The following is a 24,343-nucleotide window of genomic DNA, read 5'->3' as shown; positions in this document are numbered from 1 at the left end:
GGGAAAAATAGATAAAGAGGTTTGCTGATACCCAGTCTGTCTTCAGGGGACTGAGAGGGACTTTGAGATTTCATAGAAAAGAGGAGTGGGAGAGGCTTGTGGTTTGCATAGGTGACAGAGCAGGTGATCTGGGTCAGGGCATGTGTCTGATTGCTTATGCCACTTCAGTTCTGGTTCCAGAGAACTTATTATTGATGTCATCACTGTGAGGCAGTCTGTTTACCATGAGGTGATTGCACCGGTGCCAGCACTGCAACCTCACATCATAGGTAATTGCTCTCAGCTGGAAGGTAATCTGTCCTGCCAGGCTTGCTCTTGGGAGTAGTTTTGGTTCCTTGTCATAAAGATGTTTACGGATTAGACTTGTCATTCCTGGAATCCAAGACAACTGCAGAAAGGAGTGAGTTAGCAGGAAAAATGTTAAGAAATGAAAGAGAAAGGAGTCAGAGAGGGCATATGGTCAGTGACTGGTGCCCTTCATCTTCCTACATTAGTCTTAAAACACCTTTCTAAAATTAATAGAGGGCCAAAGTTAAACAGAGCTAAAGTTATGACTGGGAAAAATATGAATGTGACTTCACAAATATGCTTGAAATGTATTTTAAATTTATTGGGGGAAATCCTATTTTTGGTTTAAGGCGCGCTCGAGGTGTCTGTGCATGCGTGCGTGCGTGCGTGTGTGTGTGTGTGTGCGCGTGCGTGTGTCAGCGGACGGGGCTGAAGAGATGGCTCAGCGGTCAAAAGCACCTGTTGCTCTTCCAGAGAGTCCGGATTTGATTCCCATCATTCACATGACAGATAACAAACATCTGTAACTTCAGTTCCACGGGATCCGATGCCATATTCTGTACCCCGTCCCAACTAGGCACGCACATAATGCACAGACAAGCATGCAGGCAAAAACACCCATACACATAAAATAAAATTTAAAAACAGAGTCCACAAGTCGGTGTATAACACATCCGGAACTTGTCGTTTTAGCTCTTTGGCCTGCGGAAATGCAACCCACAGTAGAAATCTTGGACTCATCACTAATTGGTTTTTTATCCACAAGTTCAGCTGCCCCCCACGCTCACTCTGGCCGTCCTTCAGCCTCACCAATATGCTTCTGCCTCTGAGACTGCACGCCGCTTCCTTTATCCGTAGAGCTTTCCCCCATCGGCCGGCATGGTTGAACGTTCCTGTACTGGGTGATTTCTCAGCCGTCTTCTCTCTGGAAGACTCTCCGAGCGGTGTTTTCCCAGAGCCGGCCTCCCGAAGGCACAGCAAGCTCGTGGGCGCCACCGCTCCCCAGCTCCCCCCTCTGGCAGTCACTGCCCGCAGCCGGCGGAACGTTTTATGCTTGGCCCCAGGGCGCTGAGGACGGATTTTAGCGGCGTTCTCTGCTTGACGGCACTTCCGGTGAGGGTCGTCTCATCTATTCCCGGGAGTCCACGGCTGGAGGCCTGCGCGGCACCGAGGTTTTGGAGGCTGGAGTGAGAGGCGGACAGGAGGGACCCGGAGGAGAGACGGAGGTGCAATGCCCGGGCTGGCTTCGGGGGACCTGGAAGGCGGAGGGAGGGCGTGTGCTGGGCGACGCGCAGCTTCCGCTCGCCGAGCCGGGCTGCAGGCTGGGGAAGGGTCTCGCTGCCTGGGCTCTGGTTTGCCTCGTACCTCTGGCTGTGTGACCTGGAGTGAGCGTCCAGCACCAGAGCTGTCCATTTCCGAGAAACACGGACAGCAATCACCCTTGTCAGTCTTCCTCGTGCCAGCCAGGGTAAACTGAGGCAGAGCCTCGCCAATTGCCATGCGCGCTGCGGCTGTCGTGTTTGGTGGTAGCATCCCTAGCTCTTTCCACAGCAAACACGCCGTGGATTTACTTCTAGCTTCTCGGCGGGTAGATAGATGGGTGCAATGGCTAAGATTCTAGGAAGTGGATCCATGTTACGCTGTTTGGGAAGCTTTAACTCATTCCCTGTCAGATTCCACATTATAGGCAATTTTAATTAAGATGACCCCCCTTTTCTCCCCCCCGAGACAGCATTTCTCTGTGTAGAGCTCTGGCTGTCATGGAATTGGCTCTGTAGACCAGGCTGGCCTCGAACTCACAGAGATCCACCTGCCTCTGCCTCCCAAGTGCTAGGATTAAAGGTGTACGCCACCACCTCCCGACTGTAAGATGCCCTTTTAAGAACCAAAATTTGTACAGTTGGATTTTATTTTCTCTGAACTTTCAGAGAATATCAGAGTAAAATACAAAGTATTTTTGATGTGGTGGAACCACATTTTAAAAGCTTAGAAGCAATATTATACGAAGTGTGTGTGCACTCGCTCCCACTTGTCTTGGGGTCACCGGCATACTCCGCCAAGCCCATCTCGAGCAAAATTTTGTCATGTGAATGTCCCCTTATTTATGACTTGAGTACACTCGTCAGATCGATGGCACCAAGATAGTTACAATATTGAAATAGCTCATGTTGTAAAATACGGTCAGTTTTAGTTTTTCAAGATATCAAGGCTCTTAAATTGAGATAGAGGGAGGTTACATGAAAATAAAAGACAGGCATCTCCAGAAGTGGGATTGCTCTTTAATCAGAGCAACAGAAGGGCCACAGTGTCTTTGTGGAAGTGGGGACTGTGCTATGGCAACTTGGACTTGTGTGTTTGGGCTTGAGAGGGGAAGGATATATCGGGGAGAAACTGGGTGGATCATTTTCTGGCCTTAGTTCTGCCCCTTCGGTTTCAGATGAGAACTGTCGGTGCTGGCAGTTATTCTTGGGCATAGGGGTTTCTGAGCAAGCATTTGCCAGACTGAGATATTTTTACCCTCTACAGGCAAATTGTCAGTTTTTCTGAGACAAATGAATCTCTGACAGAGATAGTAAGAGACTTATAAATTCTGTGGGAAATAAAAAGTTTAGTGATATTGGATTGTGGCAGGTTTAATAAAAAAGCCTCATTTGAAGTAGTCTCCAATTCTCTGACTTGTCAATAGATTTTAAATCCCAGAAGTCCATGTATATTCTATTCTTTAGTAAACAATTTTTTGGTTGTGTGTTTTGGTTTTCTGAGACAGAGTCAACTCTGTATGTTACACATTGTCTTCAGCATAGAGCTGGGCACACACCTTTAATCCCAGCACCTGAGAGGCAAGAGGCAGGCAGATTTCTGTGAGTTTGAGGCTGGCCTGGTGTACATACCGAGTTCCAGGCTAGCAGGACTATATACAGAGACCCCGTTTCAACAAAACAAAATAGAGGCCATCCTGCTTCTGTCTCCTGAATGTGGATTATCTCATTCAGTTCAGTTCTGTAGATTAAAAAAAAGTTTCCAAGCCAAGTGCTCATACCTGTAACCTCAGCACTTGGGAGGCTAAATGAGTTCCCACCCAGTAGGCCTACATAGTGAGATCTTTAAACATTTACATTGCCATGACACTCCTGCCATATATATGTGTCTTCTGTTTTTCGGGAATATGTGTTGTGTGTGTATGGTTTATTTGTGTGTACCCTAGAAATTGATGTCTCGTGTCTTCTTGCATTTTCCACCTATTTTGAGATAGGGTCTCATACTGAACCTGGAGCATATTGGTTGGCTTGACTCGCTGGCCATCAAGTTCTCCCCTTCCCCGAATCTTGCCTCTGTCTTCTAGGGCTGGGATTACAGGTGTATCTGGGTGTGAGTGCTAGGGATAAGAATTCAGTCTTCATGTCTGCAGGGACCCTCGACCCCTTGAACACAGGGTGTCCTTGAACTCACAGATACCCACCTGCTTCTGTCTTCCAAGGTCTGGGATAAAAAGAGTTTACCACTGTCTGACCCTAACCTTGAATTTTGATCCTCCTGTCTTCACTGAGTGCTGGGTACAAGCCTGTGCCAACTTTCTCATACTCAGTTATGCTTTGTGCAGTAGGCACTTTGCGCCAAGCCACCTCCTCAGCCCCTTAAATGAATTTTAAAAAGTGTACAGGGGCAGAGGACCTGAGCTTTGTTTCCAGGATCCACACTGGATGGTTCCAGGGGAAATCCAGTGCCCTCTTCTGACCTTCATGGGCAACTGCACTCATGTGTGTACACGCACTCACATACTGATACACACAAATAAAATCTTTAAGATACTATGTAGTAAATATTTCTGTCTCTGAATCTCTGTTTAGTTTTCCTTTCCCTAATTGGCTATTGCCAACAAATTTATTGACAAATTTTTGAAAACTATTTATTTATTGTGTGTGTGTGTGTGTGTATGTATGTATGTATGTATGTATGTATGTATGTATGTATGTATGTATGTGCTTATGTGCCATGGCACATGTGTGGAGTTCAAAGGATAATTCATAGGAGTTGATTTTCTTTCCACCATGGGGGTTCTGGGAGTTGAACCCAGGTAATCAGGCTCTGCGGCAAGTGCCTTTCTCCTTAGCCATTTTACTGACCCCCAATTTTTTTTTAAAGATAATTCATAAGCAAAAAGGTCTGTAGGTTCTCCTGGTGACTTAACACATTTCTAGAAATGAACATATATCATTTGTAAAAAATTAGCTTAAAAGCTATTATTGAGGAAAAAGAATCATCTGCCTATGTGGTTAGTGATATTGCCCAACATCTTAAACATACTCATTTAATACTTAGCAGTTAGGGCCAGAGAGATGGCTTAGTGGTTAAGAATACTACTTGGTCTTCCAGAGGTCCTGAGTTCAATTCCCAGCAAGCACATGATGAGTTACAACCATCTATAGTAAGATCTGGTGCCCTCTTTGGTTGTGCAGGGATACATGCAGACAGAACACTGTATACATAATCGATAATTTTTTTTTTTGTTTTTCGACACAGGGTTTCTCTGTGTAGCTTTGGAGCCTATCCTGGCACTCACTCTGGTGACCAGGCTGGCCTTGAACTCACAGAGTTCTGCCTGCCTCTGTCTCCCGAGTGCTGGGATTAAAGGCGTACGCCACCAACACAGGGCTTATAGATAAATCTTAAAAGAAAAATTTTTACTCAGCAATTCTTTATGACTAGTATTTTCTTGTTTATTACTTTTTCAGGAGACCTACTTTTTCCTTCTAAAGATTTTTTTTTTATTTTAGAAATAATCTTATTTTACATATCAATCCCCCATTCCCTCGACCTCCTATCCTTCTAAAGTTTTTTACATACAATATATTTTGAGCTTTTCCATTTCTTCCAGCTCCTCTCAGATCCTCTCCACCTGAGTATCCAGCTAACCAACTTCATGTGTTCTCCCTTTCTCTTAAAGAAACATGTAAGAAAGGACCCCTTGAACACAGGTTGTCCTTGAACTCACAGATACCCACCTGCTTCTGTCTTCCAAGGTCTGGGATAAAAAGAGTTTACCACTGTCTGACCCTAACCTTGAATTTTGATCCTCCTGTCTTCACTGAGTGCTGGGTACAAGCCTGTGCCAACTTTCTCAAACTGAGGGTTTTGTGTGTACTGGACAGCATTCTCTCAACAGAGCCACATCCCTAGCCCATTTTTTCTCTTTTCTATAGAAACAATTATCAAAGGAGGATAAAGCATACTTGGGCAGAGGTGTTGCCAGCCTGGTCTACAGAGAGAGTTCCAGGACAACCTCCAAGCAATACAGAGAAACCCTGTCTCATAAAACCAAAAAAAAAAACCTTTCATGTGTCGCCGTCCTTGTGGTGTCGTGTCCCCCCCCCCACACCACCACCCCCCCACTGTTAGAAGATAGGCTTTTGTCCTTAGTGTCTTGGCATTTAAGAGTCCTTATGGGCATGTGGTTGGGAGGGAGACCACTCCCCCCAGTCTTATGTCAAGTTTTCACCCTCCCTTTTTATTTGAGATAGACTCACTTTGTAGCACTGGCCTGGAGTACACAGTGTAGACCACACTGGACTATGATCTGCTGCTGTGCTCCAGTTTTGTCTTAAATTATTAAAGAAGTAAATGTAATATGAATACATATGATAATTAAAATGCAGAAAACTCCAACTAATCTTAATTCTATAATGCAGATAGATTTTTTCCTTACTAGTTAAGGTCATATTCCATATGTAATTTTGTGTCTTGTTGAATTATGAACTATAGCATTTACCTATTCATAAATAATAAATTTCTTTTTTCTTTTTTTTTTTTAATTATTTATTATGTATACAGTGTTCTGTCTGCATGTATCCCTGCACACCCGAAGAGGGCAGCAGATCTCATTACAGATGGTTGTAAGCCATCATGTGGTTGCTGGGAGTTGAACTCAAGACCTCTGAAAGACCATCAAGTGTTCTTAGTCACTGAGCCATCTCTCCAGCACTCCCCCCCCCCCCCTTTTTGGTTTTTCAAGACAGGGTTTCTCTGTGTAGCCCTGGCTGATTAGGAACTTGATCTGTAAAGTAGGCTGGCCTTGAACTTTCAGAGATCTGTCTGCCTCCTGAGAGCTGGGATTAAAGGCGTGTGCTACCCCCAACTGACTGACATTTAATTTTTTTATTTTAATAATATATTAATAACATATTCAATCCCAGTTCTCTCTCCCTCCCAACTTCTCATGCCCCCCCTCCAATGAATCATCAAAGTCTGTCACATCATTTGGAGGAGGGCCCAGGTCCTCCTCTGTGTGTCTGGGCTGAGAGAGTATCCCTCCATGGGGAATGGACTCCCAAAGTCCATATGTGCACAAGGGATAAATATTCGTTCCATAGACTGCCCAGGCATCCTAACTGGTACCCACATTCAGAGAGCTTGGTTTGGTCCAATGCTGGTTCCCCAGCTTTACGACTAGGGTTCATGTGCTCTCGCTTGGTCAATTCAGCTATTTCTGTGGGTTTCCCCAGCATGGTCTTGACTCTTTGGCTTATCATTCCTCCCTCTCTACAACTGGATTCCAGGAGTTCATTTCAGTGCTTAGATGTGAATCTCTGTTTCTGCTTCCATGAGCTACTGGATGAAGGCTCTAGGATGGCATTTAAGGTAGCCATCAATCTCATTATAAGGGAAGGGCATTTAAGGTAGCCTCTCAACTATTGCTTAGATTCTTAATTGGGGTCATCCTTGTGGATCTCTGGACATTTCCCTAGTGCCACATTTGTCTTTAAATCTATAATGGCTCTTCTATTAAGGTATCTCTTATCTTGCTCTTCTCTATTCTTCCCCTGACTCAAGTCTTCCAGATCCCTCATGTTCTCCTCCCCACTTCTCTACTCCCCACTCTTTTTCCTACCTCCCCCCCAATAAATTTCATTAAAAAAAATGTGATCATGAGAAAATTCAGTCTTACACAAAGGAGAGAAAGAACAATGAATTGCTTTTTATTAGTCACTCAGCTATAATTGTTGGTTATAGTTAACCTCATACTTATTTTTCAGAATTCTTTTTTTTTTTTTTTGGGGGGGGGTGTTTTCGAGACAGAGTTTCTCTGTGTAGCTTTGGAGCCTATCCTGGCACTGGCTCTGGAGACCAGGCTGGCCTCGAACTCACAGAGATCTGCTTGCCTCTGCCTCCCGAGTGCTGGGATTAAAGGCGTGCGCCACCAATGCCCGGCAATTTCTCAGAATTCTTGTCCAGTGACATGTCCATGGAACAAGTTTCAAAAATGTTTCAGGTTTGAAATATTCATATTATTTATTGGAAATAGAAAAAATAGTTTCATGACAATTTTGTATTTTCACAGAATTACTGAATAAAATACTAGAATAAAATGTATTCTGATATTCTGATGTAAACTTTGTCCTTAACTATCAAGTAATTAGATTCATTTTGTAATAACCATCTTTAGAAAATTTGTGATCCAATGGTTTTTTACAGTGTTGAATAAGTATATATCAATATAAAAAACATGGATGAAGAACCTGAAAGAACTAAGCGGTGGGAAGGAGGCTACGAGAGAACATGGTATGTAGAGTGTAATTGTCCCATGTTGTAGACATTGTATCTTTTCTTTTTAATTTCAGTTTTACTAAAGTGTTTTATATATGTTAAAATTCATACACCTAAATGTATAATTGAGTGAATTTTTGAAGACTATTTACTGTTTTGTATAGCTTTTGCCATAAACTACTTTTAGAACATTTTGATTATAACAGTAAGTTCCTTCATACTCATTCTGTTTCTACCACCTGTAGACAGCTATGAATCCATGATCTATAGATTTACCTTTCTTGTACATTTTATGTAAGTTTCAAGGCTCATTCATGTATATGTTTCTTTGTAATTGCTGGATAGTGTCCCATATACTGTTATGCTGCATTTTTGTTAATTCATTCAGCATTTGATGGACATTTAGATCAGTTCCAATTTTTGGCTATTGTGGATTGTGTTGCTACAAACACATATATACAAATCTTTGCACATTCTAATTTTTTATTGGGTTAGTGTTTTTAGCTTATCTTTTCAAACAAATAAATATTGCCTACAGGGAAATTCTTAAAGAAGATGAAACTGGATCACTTAAGGCTACGATAGAGGATATTCTCTTTAAGGCAAAGAGAAAAAGGTATGAAATGCTTCTATGAAAGATTTACAAAAGGAAAATATATTCTTGAAGCCTTTTTCCTGCTCTAGCCATCGTTAGCACTTCCTTTTAACTGTTTAGTAGGGAAGCTCATCCATAATTGTCTGGCTCGGGGTAAAGAACTAGCAACTAGCCCTGCCCCCCAGTAAGGTGGTGTTCAGAGACTGTCCATGTATATTCCAGAAGTTACTAATTTACTAAAAAAATTTAGAGTATTGTTTTACTGAGTTTTTGGTAGCATACGTTGTTGAAATAAAATGTTTTTTATAATTTTAACAGAGTGTTTGAGCACCATGGACAAGTCCGACTTGGAATGGTATGTTATGATTTTTTTCTTTGACTTGTGCAGAACTAGTTTGGATCAGAGGAGTATTCTGCTTTGAAAGAATAATTGGTAAAATAACTACTTTTTAAAAGAATTTAAAAGTATTTAAAATGTATGTATAGGATATTTGAATATTAAAAGATATTTCTTCTAAGAAATGTACTTGAAAATCTTGTCTCTCATTTGTTTTTGATAGATGCGCCACCTTTATGTGGTAGTAGATGGTTCCAGAACAATGGAGGATCAAGACTTAAAGCCCAATAGGCTGACTTGTACTTTAAAGGTATAGTAAAATCATTTAAATCTGGGCTAAATAAGAAAACACACACACACACACACACACACACACACACACACACACACACACACACTCTTCTAAATGCTGCCAGATCATTTTATGAAGTGATTTTTTTATTCCAAGAACTAGTTTATAAATATGTTATAAATTAATTCTCCAACAGTAATTTTTAAAAATTATTTATTTTATGTGCATTGGTGTTTTGTCTGCATGTATTTGGGTGTCAGGTCCTCAAACTGGGCTTATAGTGGGTGCTGGGAATTGAACCCAGGTCCTCTGGAAGAGCCGCCAGTGTTCTTAACCACTGAGCCATCTCTGCAGCCCAATATTTTTTTTTTTTTTTTTACACAAGGAAATGGGCCAGCAAGATGGGTCCATGGGTAAGGTGTTTGTTATACAAGACTGACAACCAGAGTTCCATTAGTTATTCTTCCAGAAGACCCAGGCTCAATTTCCAGCACCAATATGGCAGTTCATAACTGGCCATAACTTCCCATTTCAGGGAATCCAACATCCTTTTTTGGCCTCTACAGGCACCAGGCATGTAGGTGATGCACCGATGTATACATGTAGGCAAAACATCCATGTACATAAACTAAAATAAATAAAAATATAAAAATTAAAAATGGTGGAAGGAGAAAACTAACTCTAGAAAGTTGTCCTCTGACCTCCACAAGTGCACTGTGGTGCATGTTCTGTCTCTTTGTCTCTGTCTCTGTCTCTGTTTCTCTCCCCCCCCCCTCTCTCTCTCTCACACACACACACACACACACACACACACACACACACATGATAATAAAAAAATTACATTGCTTAAAAAGACTTGAAGCCGGCAGGCAGTAGTGGCTCATGCCTTTAATCTTTAATCCCAGTGGCAGATCTCTGAGTTCGAGGCCAGTCTGGTCTATAGAGTGAGTTCCAGGACAGCCAGGGCTACACAGAGAAACCCTGTCTTGAGGGGAAAAAAAAAGACTTGAAGCTGTGAAATAGTGGCACATACTTTAATCCCAGCACTCAGGTGGCAGAGGCAGGTGGATCTTGAGTTCAAGGACAGCCTGGTCTACAGAGCTAGTTCCAGGACAGACAGAGCTATACAGAGAGACCCTGTCTGGAAAAACAAACAAACAAAAAACAATCAAAAATAAAAGAGAGAGAAAGGAAAGAAAGCAAAAAAAGACTTGAATAAGTCATTGCTTTTGGTTTATTTTTTCCCTAAATCAGTGAATCAGTGGTTCTCAACCTTCCTAATGGTCTTAGGTGACCCCTGTGAAAGGGTTATTCTCCCCCAAAGGGGTCTCGACCCTCAGATTGAAAACTGCTGTTTTTAGGCTAATTATCCCCTGCTGCCCTAACTGATTATCATTCTCCTTTGGTTTTTGGAGACAGGGTTTCTCTGTGTAGCTTTGGAGCCTATCCTGGCAGTCACTCTGGAGACCAGGCTGGCCTCGAACTCACAGAGCTCTGCCTGCTTCTGGCAGGCTTCTGGAGAGTGCTGGGATTAAAGGCGTGTGCCACCAATGCCCAGCCCATATTCTAACTTATTTATTCATTTTTTTCCAGACAGAGTTTCTGTGTGGTCCTGTCCTGTCTTAGAACTAACTCTGTAGAACAGACCCAGAGATCTGCCTGCCTCTGTCTCCAGAGTGCTGGGACTAAAGTTGTGTGCTACCACACCTTGCTAATATTTTAATTTGTTAGTGCCTGTTCTTAATTCTTCTCTTACCTCTCTCTTCCTTGGATCTTTTCCTCATTTACATTGTTTTAGACCAAGTCCAAGTGGATCCATCTTTTTATGGTTTTGAATTTCAAGATCAGATCTTGCTGTGTTTCTTCAGCTGACCTCAAACTCCTTACCTTTGGAAGCCTTGCTTCCAGTGTAGCTGGGACAGCAGGCACCTGGCACTGCTTGGCATAGTTTCATCTTTAAACTGAGTGGTGTCTGTCTTATTACCTATATTACATGTAGATTTTCATTGTATTTTTACAAGTAAACATTTTCAAAATGTGTCTAAAATTTATGACAAGCTGAGAGGGTTGGTGTTACATTCCTGAATCCCAGCACCCAGGAGACAGAGGAGCACCACACAAAGCTCAGTGTCAGCCTGGTCTATGAGTGAGTGGAGGCTAGCCAGGGCTGCACAGTGAGAGTGAGTGGAGGCTAGCCAGGGCTGCACAGTGAGAGTGAGTGGAGGCTAGCCAGGGCTGCACAGTGAGAGTGAGTGGAGGCTAGCCAGGGCTGCACAGTGAGAGTGAGTGCAGGCTAGCCAGGGGTACACAGTGAGAAGACACTGTCTCACTGACACTCTCGTTTCCCCCCAAAGTCATGAAGTACTACTTAATAAATAGATTCTACAGAACATTGACATGTTTATTGTTGCTGCTTTGCCTTTATATAATACTTCCTTTTAATTTTCTTTCAACAGTTGTTGGAATACTTTGTAGAAGAATATTTTGATCAAAATCCTATCAGTCAGGTAAGTAGATAATGGTAGAATTCAGAACTAGATTCCCATTTTGCTGCCAAATATAGTTTATTTTTTAAAAAAGACATATTTTTGTGAAGCATTGAGGAAACCAAATTATATACCTATATTTGGTATGCTTAATGGTGTTGAGCAAAATAACTCTAAAAGTTAAACATATACTGTGTTTTAATAATGTATATATAGTCATTTCATAGCTAGATTTGTCAAAAACACCATGAGAAAAAATTTCATGTATGTTCCTAATTTACAGTTACTAATTGATAGTCCATGTATTTTTTTAATGAAGAGGAAATAGTTTGTTATATTAAAGTAATTTTTTTTTTTGTTTTCATTTTGAGATTGGAATAATTGTGACTAAGAGTAAAAGAGCTGAAAAACTGACTGAACTTTCAGGTATGCATAAAAGTATCTTTACAAGGCTCGATGACTTTGCTTACCTAACTGTAATCTTGCCCATGTGACTCCTGATAAGTAAAGTGAAACTTTCCTCTATGCATTTTAGGTGAATAACTTACTGTCTTTCTGTTGAACTCTTGGGGCCTACTATTAATTGTTTCAAATTGAGTTCTGAAGCATTGGATGTATTGCATTGGAAGTAAATATGTTTATTTAAATACATATTCTTATTCTGAAAATAAGATAGCCTAATTGTTAACTATTCATAAAATTCACATAATTCTCAAATTTAAAAAATGTATAATTTAAAAAGTATAAAAGTTGAATTGGGCTATTTATAAATGGCTATAGAAATGGCTCAGAGGTTAAGAGCACTGGCTGCTCTTCCAGAGGTCCTGAGTTCAATTCCCAGCAACCACATGGTGGCTTACAACCATCCATTATGAGATCTGGTGCCCTCTTCTGGTGTGTAGAAATACATGGAAGTAGAATGTTGTATACATAATAAATAAATAAAAATCTAAAAAAAAAAAAAAAAGAAAGAAATGGCTTAGAGCACTTGTTCATGCAGAGGATCTGAGTTTAGTTCTCAGCACTTACATGGGGACTCAAACTGTCTGTTACTCTAGTTCCAGGGGATCTGACACCCTTTTCTGACCATATACCTGCAGGCAGAACTGTCATACACATAAGTGAATGGCAGTTTCTTTTGCCTTTATTGTATATGCTGTTACAAATTTACATCATTATTTTTTGTAAAATATACTATTCCTTAAATTAGATTCTTAATCTTTTCTATTAGTACACATAAGGGAAATGACATATTTTGTTCATTAATAGTTCTTACTCTAGCCATAAGGAATCAAATATACATTTGCCAAAAGTGTGCCAGGAAATCAGTTGACTACAGTCTCCACTAATTAGTTTTAGGGAATGTTAGGGATGTAGCTTAATAATAAGGCCCTGGGTTTGATTACTAGTACCATAGGAAACAAAACCAGGGATGGTAATGGGGAAAGTGAATAGAGAACCAGGAGATGTAGGTTTGGGTGTTGGTACTCCGACCATTAGGTAGGTCTGTGTCTGTCAACACATCATTTTATTTGTTTGGATTTCTTAGAAAATGAAAATAGACAATTTATACTAGAAAAGACCCAAATATTTAAAAATAAACCAGGTGTTTTGCAAACCTGTATTCCCAATACTCAGGAGACTGAAGCAGGAGAATTATAAGTTCTAGGCCACCCTGGGCTAATGAATTTGAGGTTGTCCTGAGTTATGTAATAAGATCCAGTCTCAGGTTCTCAAAACACAACAAAGTAAAACAGGAAATGGTAGCAAAGCCTAGCAGTTACCTGAGTTGTTTATGGCAGTGTCTTGGTGATGTCTGTCAACTGTTCTAGAAGCATAGGCAGGGCACAGATGGTCTCTTCAGATAGTCTTTCAATCCTCCCAGATGTTACAGAAAGTAATACAGCTGCGTATTTGTTGAATCTTCCTTTTTTAGGTCTTTGTTAATGCTTGTTTTCTTTCCCCAAAAAATATATGGAATTATTGACATTTTCCGTGAATATTTATTTCACTAATACAAATTTATGTCTTACTGCTTTTTTCTTTGCTCATCTACATAAAAATTAATCTTTTTAGAAATATTTTTTATTTTATGTGCTTTGGTGTTTTGTGTGCATATATGTCTGTGTGAGGTTGTCAGATCTTGGAGTTATAGACAGTTGTTAGCTGCCATGTGGGTGCTGGGAATTGAATCCAAGTCCTCTGGAACAGTAGCCAGTGCTCTTAACCACTGAGTCACCTCTCCAGCCTATAAAAATTAATTTTTTTTTTTTGGTTTTTCGAGACAGGTTTTCTCTGTGTAGCTTTGGAGCCTATCCTGGCACTTGTTCTGGAGACCAGGCTGGCCTCGAACTCACAGAGATCCACCTGCCTCTGCCTCCCGAGTCCTGGGATTAAAGGCGTGTGCCACCAACGCCCGGCCTAAAAATTAATCTTTTATGTCAATAATCTTTCTAGAAACTTTTCATTGTTGTTTTTGTTTTTTGACACTATGTAGCCAAGGCTGGCCTTAGAACAGACAATCTTCCTGCTTCAGAGATACTAAAATATGAAAGTATTGATCTTACAAATGATAAAATATAGAGTAAGAGTAAAAATTTTTCACTCTAGGTTAACATAATTTTAAATGTGTAATAATGGATACAGATTTTATATCTATACAGCAAAATATATTTTAATATGTATGTGCGTACACATACCTAGATATATGTATCTATATACATATATATATTATTTACAGTATGAAGTGAGACTTTTTACCAAACATTTTTGATAAAAATATAAATTGATAAAAATAGAAATTGAAGTCATTCTGTAAAGCATAAATTTGTACAGTATAGAAACAACATACTTTTCTATATATAGTTTTATTAAAAGTTATTTCATTTTACTTTAGGAAACCCAAGGAAACACATAACATCTTTGAAGAAAGCTGTAGATATGACCTGCAACGGAGAACCATCTCTCTATAATTCCTTAAGCATGGCAATGCAAACCCTAAAGTTAGTATTTTAAAATTTATTTATTTTATTTTTAATTATGTCTCTGTGTGTGTATGTGCATGCATGTGTACATGAGTAGAGCCTGCCAGAAGAGAGTATCAGATCCCTTGGAACTGGAGTTAGAGGCATTTGTGAACTGCCTAACATGGGTGCTGAGACTTGAACCCGATGGGGCCTCTGCAGGAAATTCTGTGCTTGTAGCTGCTGAGCCATCTCTCCAGGCTTTGTTTCTTCGCCCCTTCCTTAGTTCCTTCCTTCCTTCATGCCTTCCTTCCTTCTTTTCTTCCTTTCTTTCTCTCTTTTTTCCCTCTCCCCTTTCCCTTCTCCTTTCCACCCCTTTCTTCCTTTCACAAGACAGTATTTTCCCATGTTGTCCAGGCAGCCCTCCAGCTTGCTGTGTAACTGAGGATGACCTGAACTCCTGATTCTTTGGTCTCTACCTCCCCAGTGCTGAGATTACAGGCATCACAAACATAGTCAGTTTATAGTATTATTTATAATTGCTTCAGAGTTTTTTTTTTTTTTTTATGAGTTGTAACAGGTCTTCATGATGCCTGTTTTAACAAAAGAATTAAGTTGGGAAAGATCTAAAATGTCATGTATGATGTTTATTTTGATGTTGGCTATTTTTTTTTAACATTTATTAATTATGTATACAGTGTTCTGCCTGCATGTATGCCTGTAGGCCAGAAGAGGGCACCAGATCCCATTATATATGGTTGTGAGCTACCCTGTGGTTGCTGGGAATTGAACTCAGGACCTCTGGAAAACCAGCCACTGCTCTTAACCACTGAGCCATCTCTCCAATATGATGTTGGTTATTTTTAATTTGTCTTTTTTTTTTTTTTAAAGATTTAATTTATTTCTTATGTATACAACATTCTGCTTCCATGTATATCTGCACACCAGAAGAGGGCACCAGATCTCATAATAGATGGTTGTGAGCCACAAATGGTTGCTGGGAATTGAACTCAGGACCTCCGGAAGAGCAGTCAGTGCTCTTAACCTCTGAGCCATGTCTCCAGCCCCTTAATTTGTCTTTTATCAGTTAAAGTATATCTGTAATGTGTTTAGAAAAATACAACAAAATTCACAGCAGTACACAGAATTATGAAAAAAATTTAATTGAGTATAAATTGAATGGCTAGGCATGGCATTGCATGTTGGTAATACCAATACTCCAGAGACTAAGGCAGAAGGCTTATGAGTTTGAGTTATATTGTAAGACCCTTTTGAGAGAGAGATTGAAATTAGAATGTTTTTTGTTTGTTTTGAGATAGGGTTTCTTTGTATAGCTTTGGCTGTCCTAGAACTCACTTTGTAGACCAGGCTGGCCTTGGATTCATAAGAGATCCATTTGCCTCTGCCTCCCAAGTGCTGGGATTAAAGGTGTGTGCTACCACTGCCTGGTGAAATTCAGAATTTAATACCAAATACTAAGTGTATTGGCTGCAACTTTACTGACATACATTACCACACTTCGTAGCTTAAATTTATAAACCATGTATTCTCTTCCTTTTCGATAAACTTTTAGCTAGTGTAATTTGTTTGATCTATTGGAGTGTATCTTCACCTCTCTTTATAGACACATGCCTGGACATACAAGTAGAGAAGTACTAATCATCTTTAGTAGCCTGACAACCTGTGATCCATCTAATATTTATGATCTCATCAAGGTAGGTCCAAAACTGAAGCTAGACTCTAGAGGAGATTCTGTAGTAAATTTATTACTAGTTGTCAGAACACTATTTTTCAAAGTAATTATTTATAAAATTTTTCTCCTGAAATCTTTCATCTTTTTGGATCTTATGAAGACCCTGAAGGCAGCTAAAATCAGAGTGTCTGTTATTGGATTGTCTGCAGAGGTTCGAGTTTGCACTGTACTTGCTCGTGAAACTGGTGGTAAGTATCTACTATCTTCAATAACTGTAATTACCATGTAAGAAATAATTTATTAATTAAGTAGGAAGTTTTACTCCATTAAGCTGAAACCATTTTATGCCTGTAGTCCAAAATATAGCCATAGTCTTCAACATTTCATTAATTTTTTTTTCTAAGCAACCACTTAAAATGCAATGAATTTTCAGTAGGTCAGTGTTTAGAGTTATAATTTTCAAAAAATTAGTAACCTCACTATACATAATACTTTGTAAAGAATGTGTAGCTTAGCTTTAATTTTAGTTACTATTATGCCTAGAGAATTTGAGAGATTTTATTTAAATTATTTTTTAAATGATAATTTACTTAATGAATTTTATATTTTCATACGATTAAACTTACACACAGAAACTTTTTTTTATAACTGCTGTGTTTTACTTTTGCTTGTTAGGCACATACCATGTTATTTTAGATGAAACCCATTACAAAGAGTTGTTAACGCATCATGTTAGCCCTCCTCCTGCCAGCTCAAGCTCCGAATGCTCACTCATTCGTATGGGTATGTGTTTCTTTTGTGTTGGTTTACATGTGTGCCTTTGGTTCAAATTAGGCATTCTGCTTTCCTTTGTGCAAGTTATTGCTTTGACATTTAAGAATTTTTTTTCTTACTTAAATCCTTAACATTAAAAAATTGCATGTTGAAGCATGTTTATAAAATGAAGAGAAATTTAAAGCTACCTATAGTCATGTCATATGAAAGCACTTCTGGCCTTCTTGTTAAGCTAGGATGGTACAAAGGTATTTTATTTAATGAAAAATACTTGTGGTAAGAAATTTGATAAATAAGCTACAAAGTCTTTATTATGTAATCAAAGTATGTCATACAAACTGCAAAGACAGAAAGCTGCAGAGAGTACGCCAAATTACTCATTGATTTTTTTTTTTTCAGGGAGTAGGAAATGAATGGTCATAAAAATGATCATTTAATTTTCTTTTTTCTGAGGTAGGGTTTCTCTGTGTAGTCATGAATGTCGTGGAACTCACTATGTAGACCAGGCTAGCCTTGAACTCACTGAGATCTACCAAGTGCTTCCTCCCAAGTGCTGGGATTAAAGATGTATACCACCACTGCCCAGCACCTTTGCTTTTATTTGTTCTTTTATTTAATTATTTTGTGATGCTGGAGATTAAACCCCAGACCTTGTACATACTAAACATGTGCCATACACTGAGTTTCCCTTAATCATTTGTTTGTTTTTATTTATAGATTCATCTTTCAATTTTATGTAATGATCTCTCTCTTGCTCTCATTCTTCTGGATCCTGCTTTTCCTGAATATGTATTCATATTTTTAAATTGTATATGGGAAATAAATGAAAAGTTTGTACATTTCAAAAAATTAATAATATTTTCATGCACTCATATAAAATATATTTTGATCATATTTATGTTCTATTTCTTCCTCTAATTTCTCCCATATCCCCTCAAATTTCAAAAATTTAAATAGAAATATGTGCTTAGATAAAAAGAAACTATATCATGTAATGTATATTTAGTTGTATTAGAAACTGTATAAAATTGTGAACTTTTTCTTTTTAGATTTAGTATTGCTAAATTAAAATATAAATATGAATTTTGGAATATGAGGTATCTGTAGCTAGATCATTCTCCCTTTTTCTCTACTTTTTCTTATATCTTGGAAATAGAGTTTTATCATATTATGATAAGCACATATGTACTTAGGAGGAAAGAGCTTTTTGCAACTTGGTTGATGTTTCTGTTAGGACTGTTTTTAGATTCATAGTCCTAAAATTCTGTTCTTTGTCTATAAGAGAATTAATGCTTTAATTTTTTTTTTTTTTAAACTTATAAAGGATTCCCTCAGCACACCATTGCTTCTTTGTCTGATCAGGATGCAAAACCATCCTTCAGCATGGCGTAAGTAAAGAGCAATTGTCAGTGATTTTTGTTTGTTTGTTTGTTTGTTTGTTTTGTTTTGTTTTTCGAGACAGGATTTCTCTGTGGTTTTGGAGGCTGTCCTGGAACTAGCTCTTGTAGACCAGGCTGGTCTCAAACTCACAGAGATCTACCTGCCTCTGCCTCCCGAGTGCTGGGATTAAAGGTGTGCGCCACCACCGCCTGCATCAGTGATATTTTAACACTTAAAATTCATTCCTCTAAGTTTTAAGTTTTAAGTTAAATAGGTCTTGAAATATAATGATATCTTTTTTCTTTCTTTTTTATTTTTATTTATTTTTTACTTTTCAAGATGGGATTTTTCTGTAGTTTTGGAGCCTGTCCTGAAACTCACCTTGTAGACCAGGCTGGCCTCGAACTCACAGAAATCTGCCTGCCTTTGCCTCCCAAGTTCTGGGGTTAAAGGTGTATAATGATTTTTATAAACTAATACTATCTACACAGCCATAAAAAGAAATGATCCTCTTTGTATATGTCTATGCTGTGATAGTTAGGATACACTGCTAAATAAAATGGCAAGGTATAAATGTCATCTAAATTAAGGGTGGGAGAGGCATGCTGGCTTACACCTGTAATTCCAGGACTCAGGAGACTGAGGCAAGGTGATAGTTTTGAGTTTCAGGTCACTCTTGGCTATAGAATGAGATCCTATCTCAAAAGCCATAAAAAATAAAACAAAAACACAGATATGAGTAGATGTATTTACTTGTTTATTCTAATGATAAAAAATAGTAGTGGGGATAGAAAGTTAAAACATTTATCTTGGTGGGTACTTGGATAACTTAAGGAGATTCTTCTCAGAATAAAAAGGTAAATAAAGGAGGGCTGGGGATGAGCTAAGTGGTAAAGTGCTTAACTTTTCTGCATAAGGCTGCGCAGAAGACATTTAATAGAGCCCATAGTAATGGGGCCAGATTAGGTTAGTTGCCAGATCTAGACCAGACTAGTGATACTTAAAACAAACTTTGAATAGATCAGTTAAGTGTTTAAGTTACTTTACTCTAAAACAAAGCTCGGCATATTTATGGAGAAAGTAGTTAGCACCCAGAATAACACAATTTACAATATCTGACAGCATGCAGAAATGACTAGGCAGCCAGCTGTGCTGATGTACATGGTTACATGCCAGCACTGGGAGATGAGATAGGAAGGTCATGGCAAAGTTAAGGTTGGCTTAGGTTACATAGCGACACTGGGAAGGGAAGAGGGAAGGAATGAAAGGGTGGGAAGGAGAGAGGGAAATTGGTGTGTGTGTGGGATGGGGGTAGGGTGGGATGGGGGAGGGCAAATTTCCCTAGAGAGAGAATATGAAAGAACAAGAATAACAAAGAAAAGTTACAGAATGGAAGCCAGAAGACACTTACTGGATTTCAAAGATGACTATTATAGTAGTCAAGGAGAACTTGAAAATGTATAAAAAGACTCAAATGAAACTTCTAGAAATGAAGAATATATTATCTGTGAAGAAAAGTGCATTGAAAGGGTTGAAGAGATGGCTCAGTGGTTAAGATCATGTAATGTTCCTCTACAGGACCAAAGTTTGGTTCCTAACATTGGGCAGCTCACAGCTGCCTGTGACTCCAGGTCCAAGGGATTTAACACCTCTGTTCTCTGAGGGCACTTGTACTCATGTATCTTAAGAAAAGGAAAGAAAAACACACTGTATGGGATTAACAGATTAGTCAGTGCAAGAGAAAGAGAAAAAATAATAAATTCAAAGACAGCAAGAGAAATGTCAAAATAGAAAAAGGACAGCATTAGTGAGCAATAAGAAATACAAGTTTTCAAGTAAAATTTTGATCACTTATCTATTTAATTAATATATATATATATATTATATATATATATATATTTTAAGACGGTCTCACTGGGTGGCCCTGGCAGGTCTGAAACTCACTATTAAACCAGGCTGGCCTGGAACTCACAGAGATCTGCCTGCCTCTGTCTTCTGAGTGCTGGGGATTGAGTTATATACTTTCTTTAGCTTTTTTTTTTTTTTTTACCTTTTAAAAATAACTGTTTTGGGGCTGGAGAAATGGCTCAGCGGTTAAGAGCACTGGCTGTTTTTCTAGAGGTCCTGAGTTCAATTCCCAGCAACCACATGATGGCTCACAACCATCTATAATGAGATCTGGCACCCTCTTCTGATCTTCAGGCATATATGTAGACAGTACACTGTATACAAAATAAATTAAATTAAAAAAAAATAACTGTTTTTTTTCACAGGCATTTGGATAATAGCACTGAGCCAGGACTTACACTGGGAGGATATTTCTGCCCACAGTGTCGAGCAAAGTACAGTGAGCTTCCTGTTGAATGTAAAATATGTGGTAAGAGTCCTATTATCCTTTACTAGTAAATTAGTATTAAATAACTTTCTATCTGTGTAGCTGCTGAAATAAACAAAAATATTGAGTCCTGTTTATTATATACTTAATTTGTACAAAGGGAATAGAAATAATCCACTTCTTAGAATAAACATAGCATTATAGAAGTTTCCTGATTCTCTTTCTGTTAAATGTGTTCTTTAAAAGCACTTATAATAGCCAGGTGTTGGTGGCACATGCCTTTAATGCCAGCACTCGGGGAGGCAGAGGCAGGCGGATCTCTGTGAGTTCAAGACCAGCCTGGTCTACAAGAGCTAGTTCCAGGACCGCCTCCAAAGCCACATAGAAATCCTGTCTCGAAGCCCCCCCCCAAAAAAAAAAATAAAAACACTATAATAGATTTAATAGACTTTTTTGAGCTTTTAATAGAATCATTTTATGTAAGTAGAATGAGTAATTAATATAATTCTAAGATCTTTTATTTTTAAGTAAGGAAATAGTTTTCCAAGAGAGGTTATGCATTTAGTGACAGAACGAATTCTGTAATCTTTATGCCTACAGGCAAGAACACTCAAGGTCCTAAAAATACTAAGTGCTGAATATGTAGCATAACGGCAGGTTTTAGTGTGTGTGAGGCCCTAGATTTGATCCCCACCACTAGAAAAATAGAAATAAAAACACTTGGAAGTAGTTTTTCTAAGTATATCACTCGACTTTTCAGCTATTATGAAGTTGTGCTTATTAATATTTCTGTCTGTATGCATTAGGTCTTACTTTGGTGTCTGCACCTCACTTGGCACGATCTTACCATCATTTATTTCCTTTGGATGCTTTTCAAGAAATTTCTCTAGAAGAATATAAAGGAGAAAGGTATTATGAGTTTTGATTAATTTATATGTTACAGTGGTAAACTAATGTTTGAAACAATTATCACCAAAAGGTATATTAATTTGTGGAAAATTACTTTTAATATAGGAAATGAGATGTAGACTACTCTGTATTTCTAGAAATCTGTTTATTTGCCTAAACTCACATATTTGTGGTCAAGAGTGATGGTGCATTGCTTTGGTTGGGGTTGGGGTTGGGATTGGGGGCTAGAATGATGGCTCAGTGATTAGGAGTGTGTACTTCTCTTGGGGAGGCCCCAGGTTGGGTTCCCAGAACCTCACAGCTGCCTGTACTTCCAGCTCTAGGAGATTCTATGCCTTCTCTCCTGTATCTACACTTCTCTGCACATACATGCATATACATAAATAAAATAATTTTTTTTTTCTTTGGTTTTTCAAGACAGGGTTTCTCTGTGTAGCTCTGGCTGTCCTGGAACTCACTTTGTAGACCAGGATGACCTCAAATGAGATTTGCCTGCCTCTGCCTCCTGAATGCTGGGTTAAAGGTGTGTGCTACCACCACCCTGCTTGATTATAGATTTTTCTGAAATGAATATTTTCTATTTTCAAGAGCATCAGCATTTGGGAACCTTTGATCACCAAATAATTATGCATCCATTCATCACTTTTCATACTTAAAAATAGCATAGAAGAAATTTCATATGCTGATGGAGAGATGGCCCAACGACCGCAGGATTTCACTGTCCAGCTAGTGTAGCCATTCAGTGAGCCCAGGTTCAATAAGAGACCCTGTTTCTTAAAACAAGGTAGAGAATGATTAAGGCGGACACTGCATATCAACCTCTGGTCTCTCTGTGTGTATGCATGCCACATAGGGAAAAGAACTCATTTCAAACAAGCATGTCTAGATCCCTTTTGTTTTTAAAACTGCTTCATATTTCATGGGTATATTATATATAATACATATATAATCAGTTGCTCCCTATTGAATATTAACGATAATTTCTTTGCTATTAACAAGTAATGTTCATGTCTATATCTCTGAATTTTTAGACAGGAATGTGCATACAAATTCTCAGGTAGAATTGCTGAGTAAAAGTTATATAAATTTTGTTAATGTTGTAAAATTATCCTTTTTTCCCCCCCGAAAAAACACGGTTTCTTTATGTCTCCCTGCTGTCCTGGAACCAGCTCTGTAGATCAGGCTCACCTGCTTTCTCTGCCTCCTGAGTACAGAGATTAAAGGCGTGTGCAACTACCACCTGTCAAAGTTGTCCTTTAAAGAGGCTTTATATACTATTTACCCATGCTTGACTGATACTAGGTATTATGAAAGTTTTGTATATTGGCCCATATTGACAAGTCAAAACCCAAGTTGCGTTGTCTTAAGTTATATTGAAGTGTGAAACCTAGTAGATGGGTTGGAAGATAGAGGTGAAGAAATATGCCAGAAATTAGAGTAAAAGTTGTAATATGGTGTAAATAGGAGAGTTAAAGATGAAACAGGTGAATTTATGTTGAAGGTCCACTGTGAGAATAATATGAAAAAGAAAGATACATTGTAGATTAGTAAAACATTTTCCTTTTAAAAAGATAATTTTCTGCCTAGCAGTGGTGGCACATGCCTTTAATCCCAGCACTCGGGAGACAGAGGCAGGTGGATCTCCATGAGTTCCAGGCCAGCCTGGTCTACAGAGCAGTTCCAGGACAGCCAGGACGGTTACATGGAGAAACCCTGTCTCGAAAAACCAAACCAAAAAATCCCTAAATTTTTTTTATACAATTGTGAAATTTCAAAATATACAGCAAAACACTAAAACTGTCAGAGCATTCACCTTCACATTTAAAGGGAAACCTGTAACTCACTTAAATTATATCCACAAGCCAGCTGCCAGATTCCTGTTATGAAAACATAAAGATGTTTTCAGACTTGTGAGGTCTCAAAAAGACCTTTCTGGGGGAGGGCTAGCATAGTACATAGAGACACCTGCCACCAAGCCTGATGATCTGAGTTCAATCCTGAGGACCCACATGGTGGAAGGTGGGAATTAACTCGCACAAGTTGTCTTGTCTTCCATATGCATGTCATACCACACAAGTACCCACACACATACATACAGATAAATAAATATAATACAATAAAAATTGCTTAACAAAAAGAGATACTTAGGAGATGTTCTGGAAGAAGTAGGAGTGAGGAGGAGATGGACATGGGATCTGTGGACAGGTATCTATCTGCAAACAAGCCAAAGGAATCTTTTTGGAGCCTATCCTGGTACTCGCTCTGGAGACTGGGCTGGCCTCGAACTCACAGAGATCCGCCTGCCTCTGCCTCCCAAGTGCTGAGATTAAAGGCGTGTGCCACTGAACACCCGGCACCAAAGGAATCTTTAGGGTAAGGGTTATGAGAGATCAGAGTGATGTCTGTTTAGGGCGAATAGTCAATCTTGTTTTGGAAAGTCAGAATTCTCCAAGAAAGATGTCTTGAGGGGAAACAATAGATTTCCTGAGAGTTAAATGTATTCAGAGGCTGTTTAGACTATTCAGGGAAAGATTAGAGCTGAACTGTGTCAATTATGTAGAAAAGTAAGTTTGCAATTAACTATCACCCAAAAAGTCTTTAAAAGAAGACTATTCGGGGCTGAGGAGATGGCCCAGTTGGTCAGATGTTTGCTATTGCTGTGCAAACCTGAGGTCTGGAGTTCAGATTCTCGGCACTCAGGTAAAATGCCAGGCCCAGCAGTGTATACCTATAATCTTAGCACTGGGGA

The 24,343-nt window shown here is 38.9% G+C and overlaps 1 protein-coding gene across 9 annotated transcripts in view; it reads left to right on the top strand.

The window, feature by feature from the left end:
- Positions 1-1,375: 1,375 nt before the first annotated feature.
- LOC100771702 (general transcription factor IIH subunit 2) overlaps positions 1,376-24,343 on the top strand; it is a 30,959-nt gene continuing 7,991 nt past the window's right edge. For 6 of the 9 annotated variants that reach the window (XM_027401621.2, XM_027401623.2, XM_027401622.2 and 3 more), the window contains exons 1-14: positions 1,376-1,514; positions 7,759-7,845; positions 8,369-8,446; positions 8,744-8,780; positions 8,986-9,072; positions 11,511-11,561; positions 11,912-11,966; positions 14,437-14,542; positions 16,128-16,218; positions 16,357-16,444; positions 16,872-16,979; positions 18,295-18,358; positions 20,624-20,727; positions 21,492-21,594. In XM_027401621.2, the coding sequence (XP_027257422.1) occupies positions 7,790-7,845; positions 8,369-8,446; positions 8,744-8,780; positions 8,986-9,072; positions 11,511-11,561; positions 11,912-11,966; positions 14,437-14,542; positions 16,128-16,218; positions 16,357-16,444; positions 16,872-16,979; positions 18,295-18,358; positions 20,624-20,727; positions 21,492-21,594 (1,028 nt within the window). In that variant the 5' untranslated portion in view covers positions 1,376-1,514; positions 7,759-7,789. Of the gene's footprint in view, positions 1,515-1,600; positions 1,757-7,459; positions 7,556-7,758; positions 7,846-8,368; positions 8,447-8,743; positions 8,781-8,985; positions 9,073-11,510; positions 11,562-11,911; positions 11,967-14,436; positions 14,543-16,127; positions 16,219-16,356; positions 16,445-16,871; positions 16,980-18,294; positions 18,359-20,623; positions 20,728-21,491; positions 21,595-24,343 lie in introns of those variants that run through there. The other 3 variants (XM_027401618.2, XM_035440528.1, XM_027401619.2) reach the window with 3 other exon arrangements.

The sequence above is a fragment of the Cricetulus griseus genome, chromosome 2 (assembly GCF_003668045.3).
Source record: "Cricetulus griseus strain 17A/GY chromosome 2, alternate assembly CriGri-PICRH-1.0, whole genome shotgun sequence".
NCBI classification, from domain to species: Eukaryota; Metazoa; Chordata; class Mammalia; order Rodentia; family Cricetidae; genus Cricetulus; species Cricetulus griseus.
The sequence above is the reverse complement of the archived record's forward strand: the minus strand, read 5'-3'. Positions and strand labels throughout refer to the sequence as shown.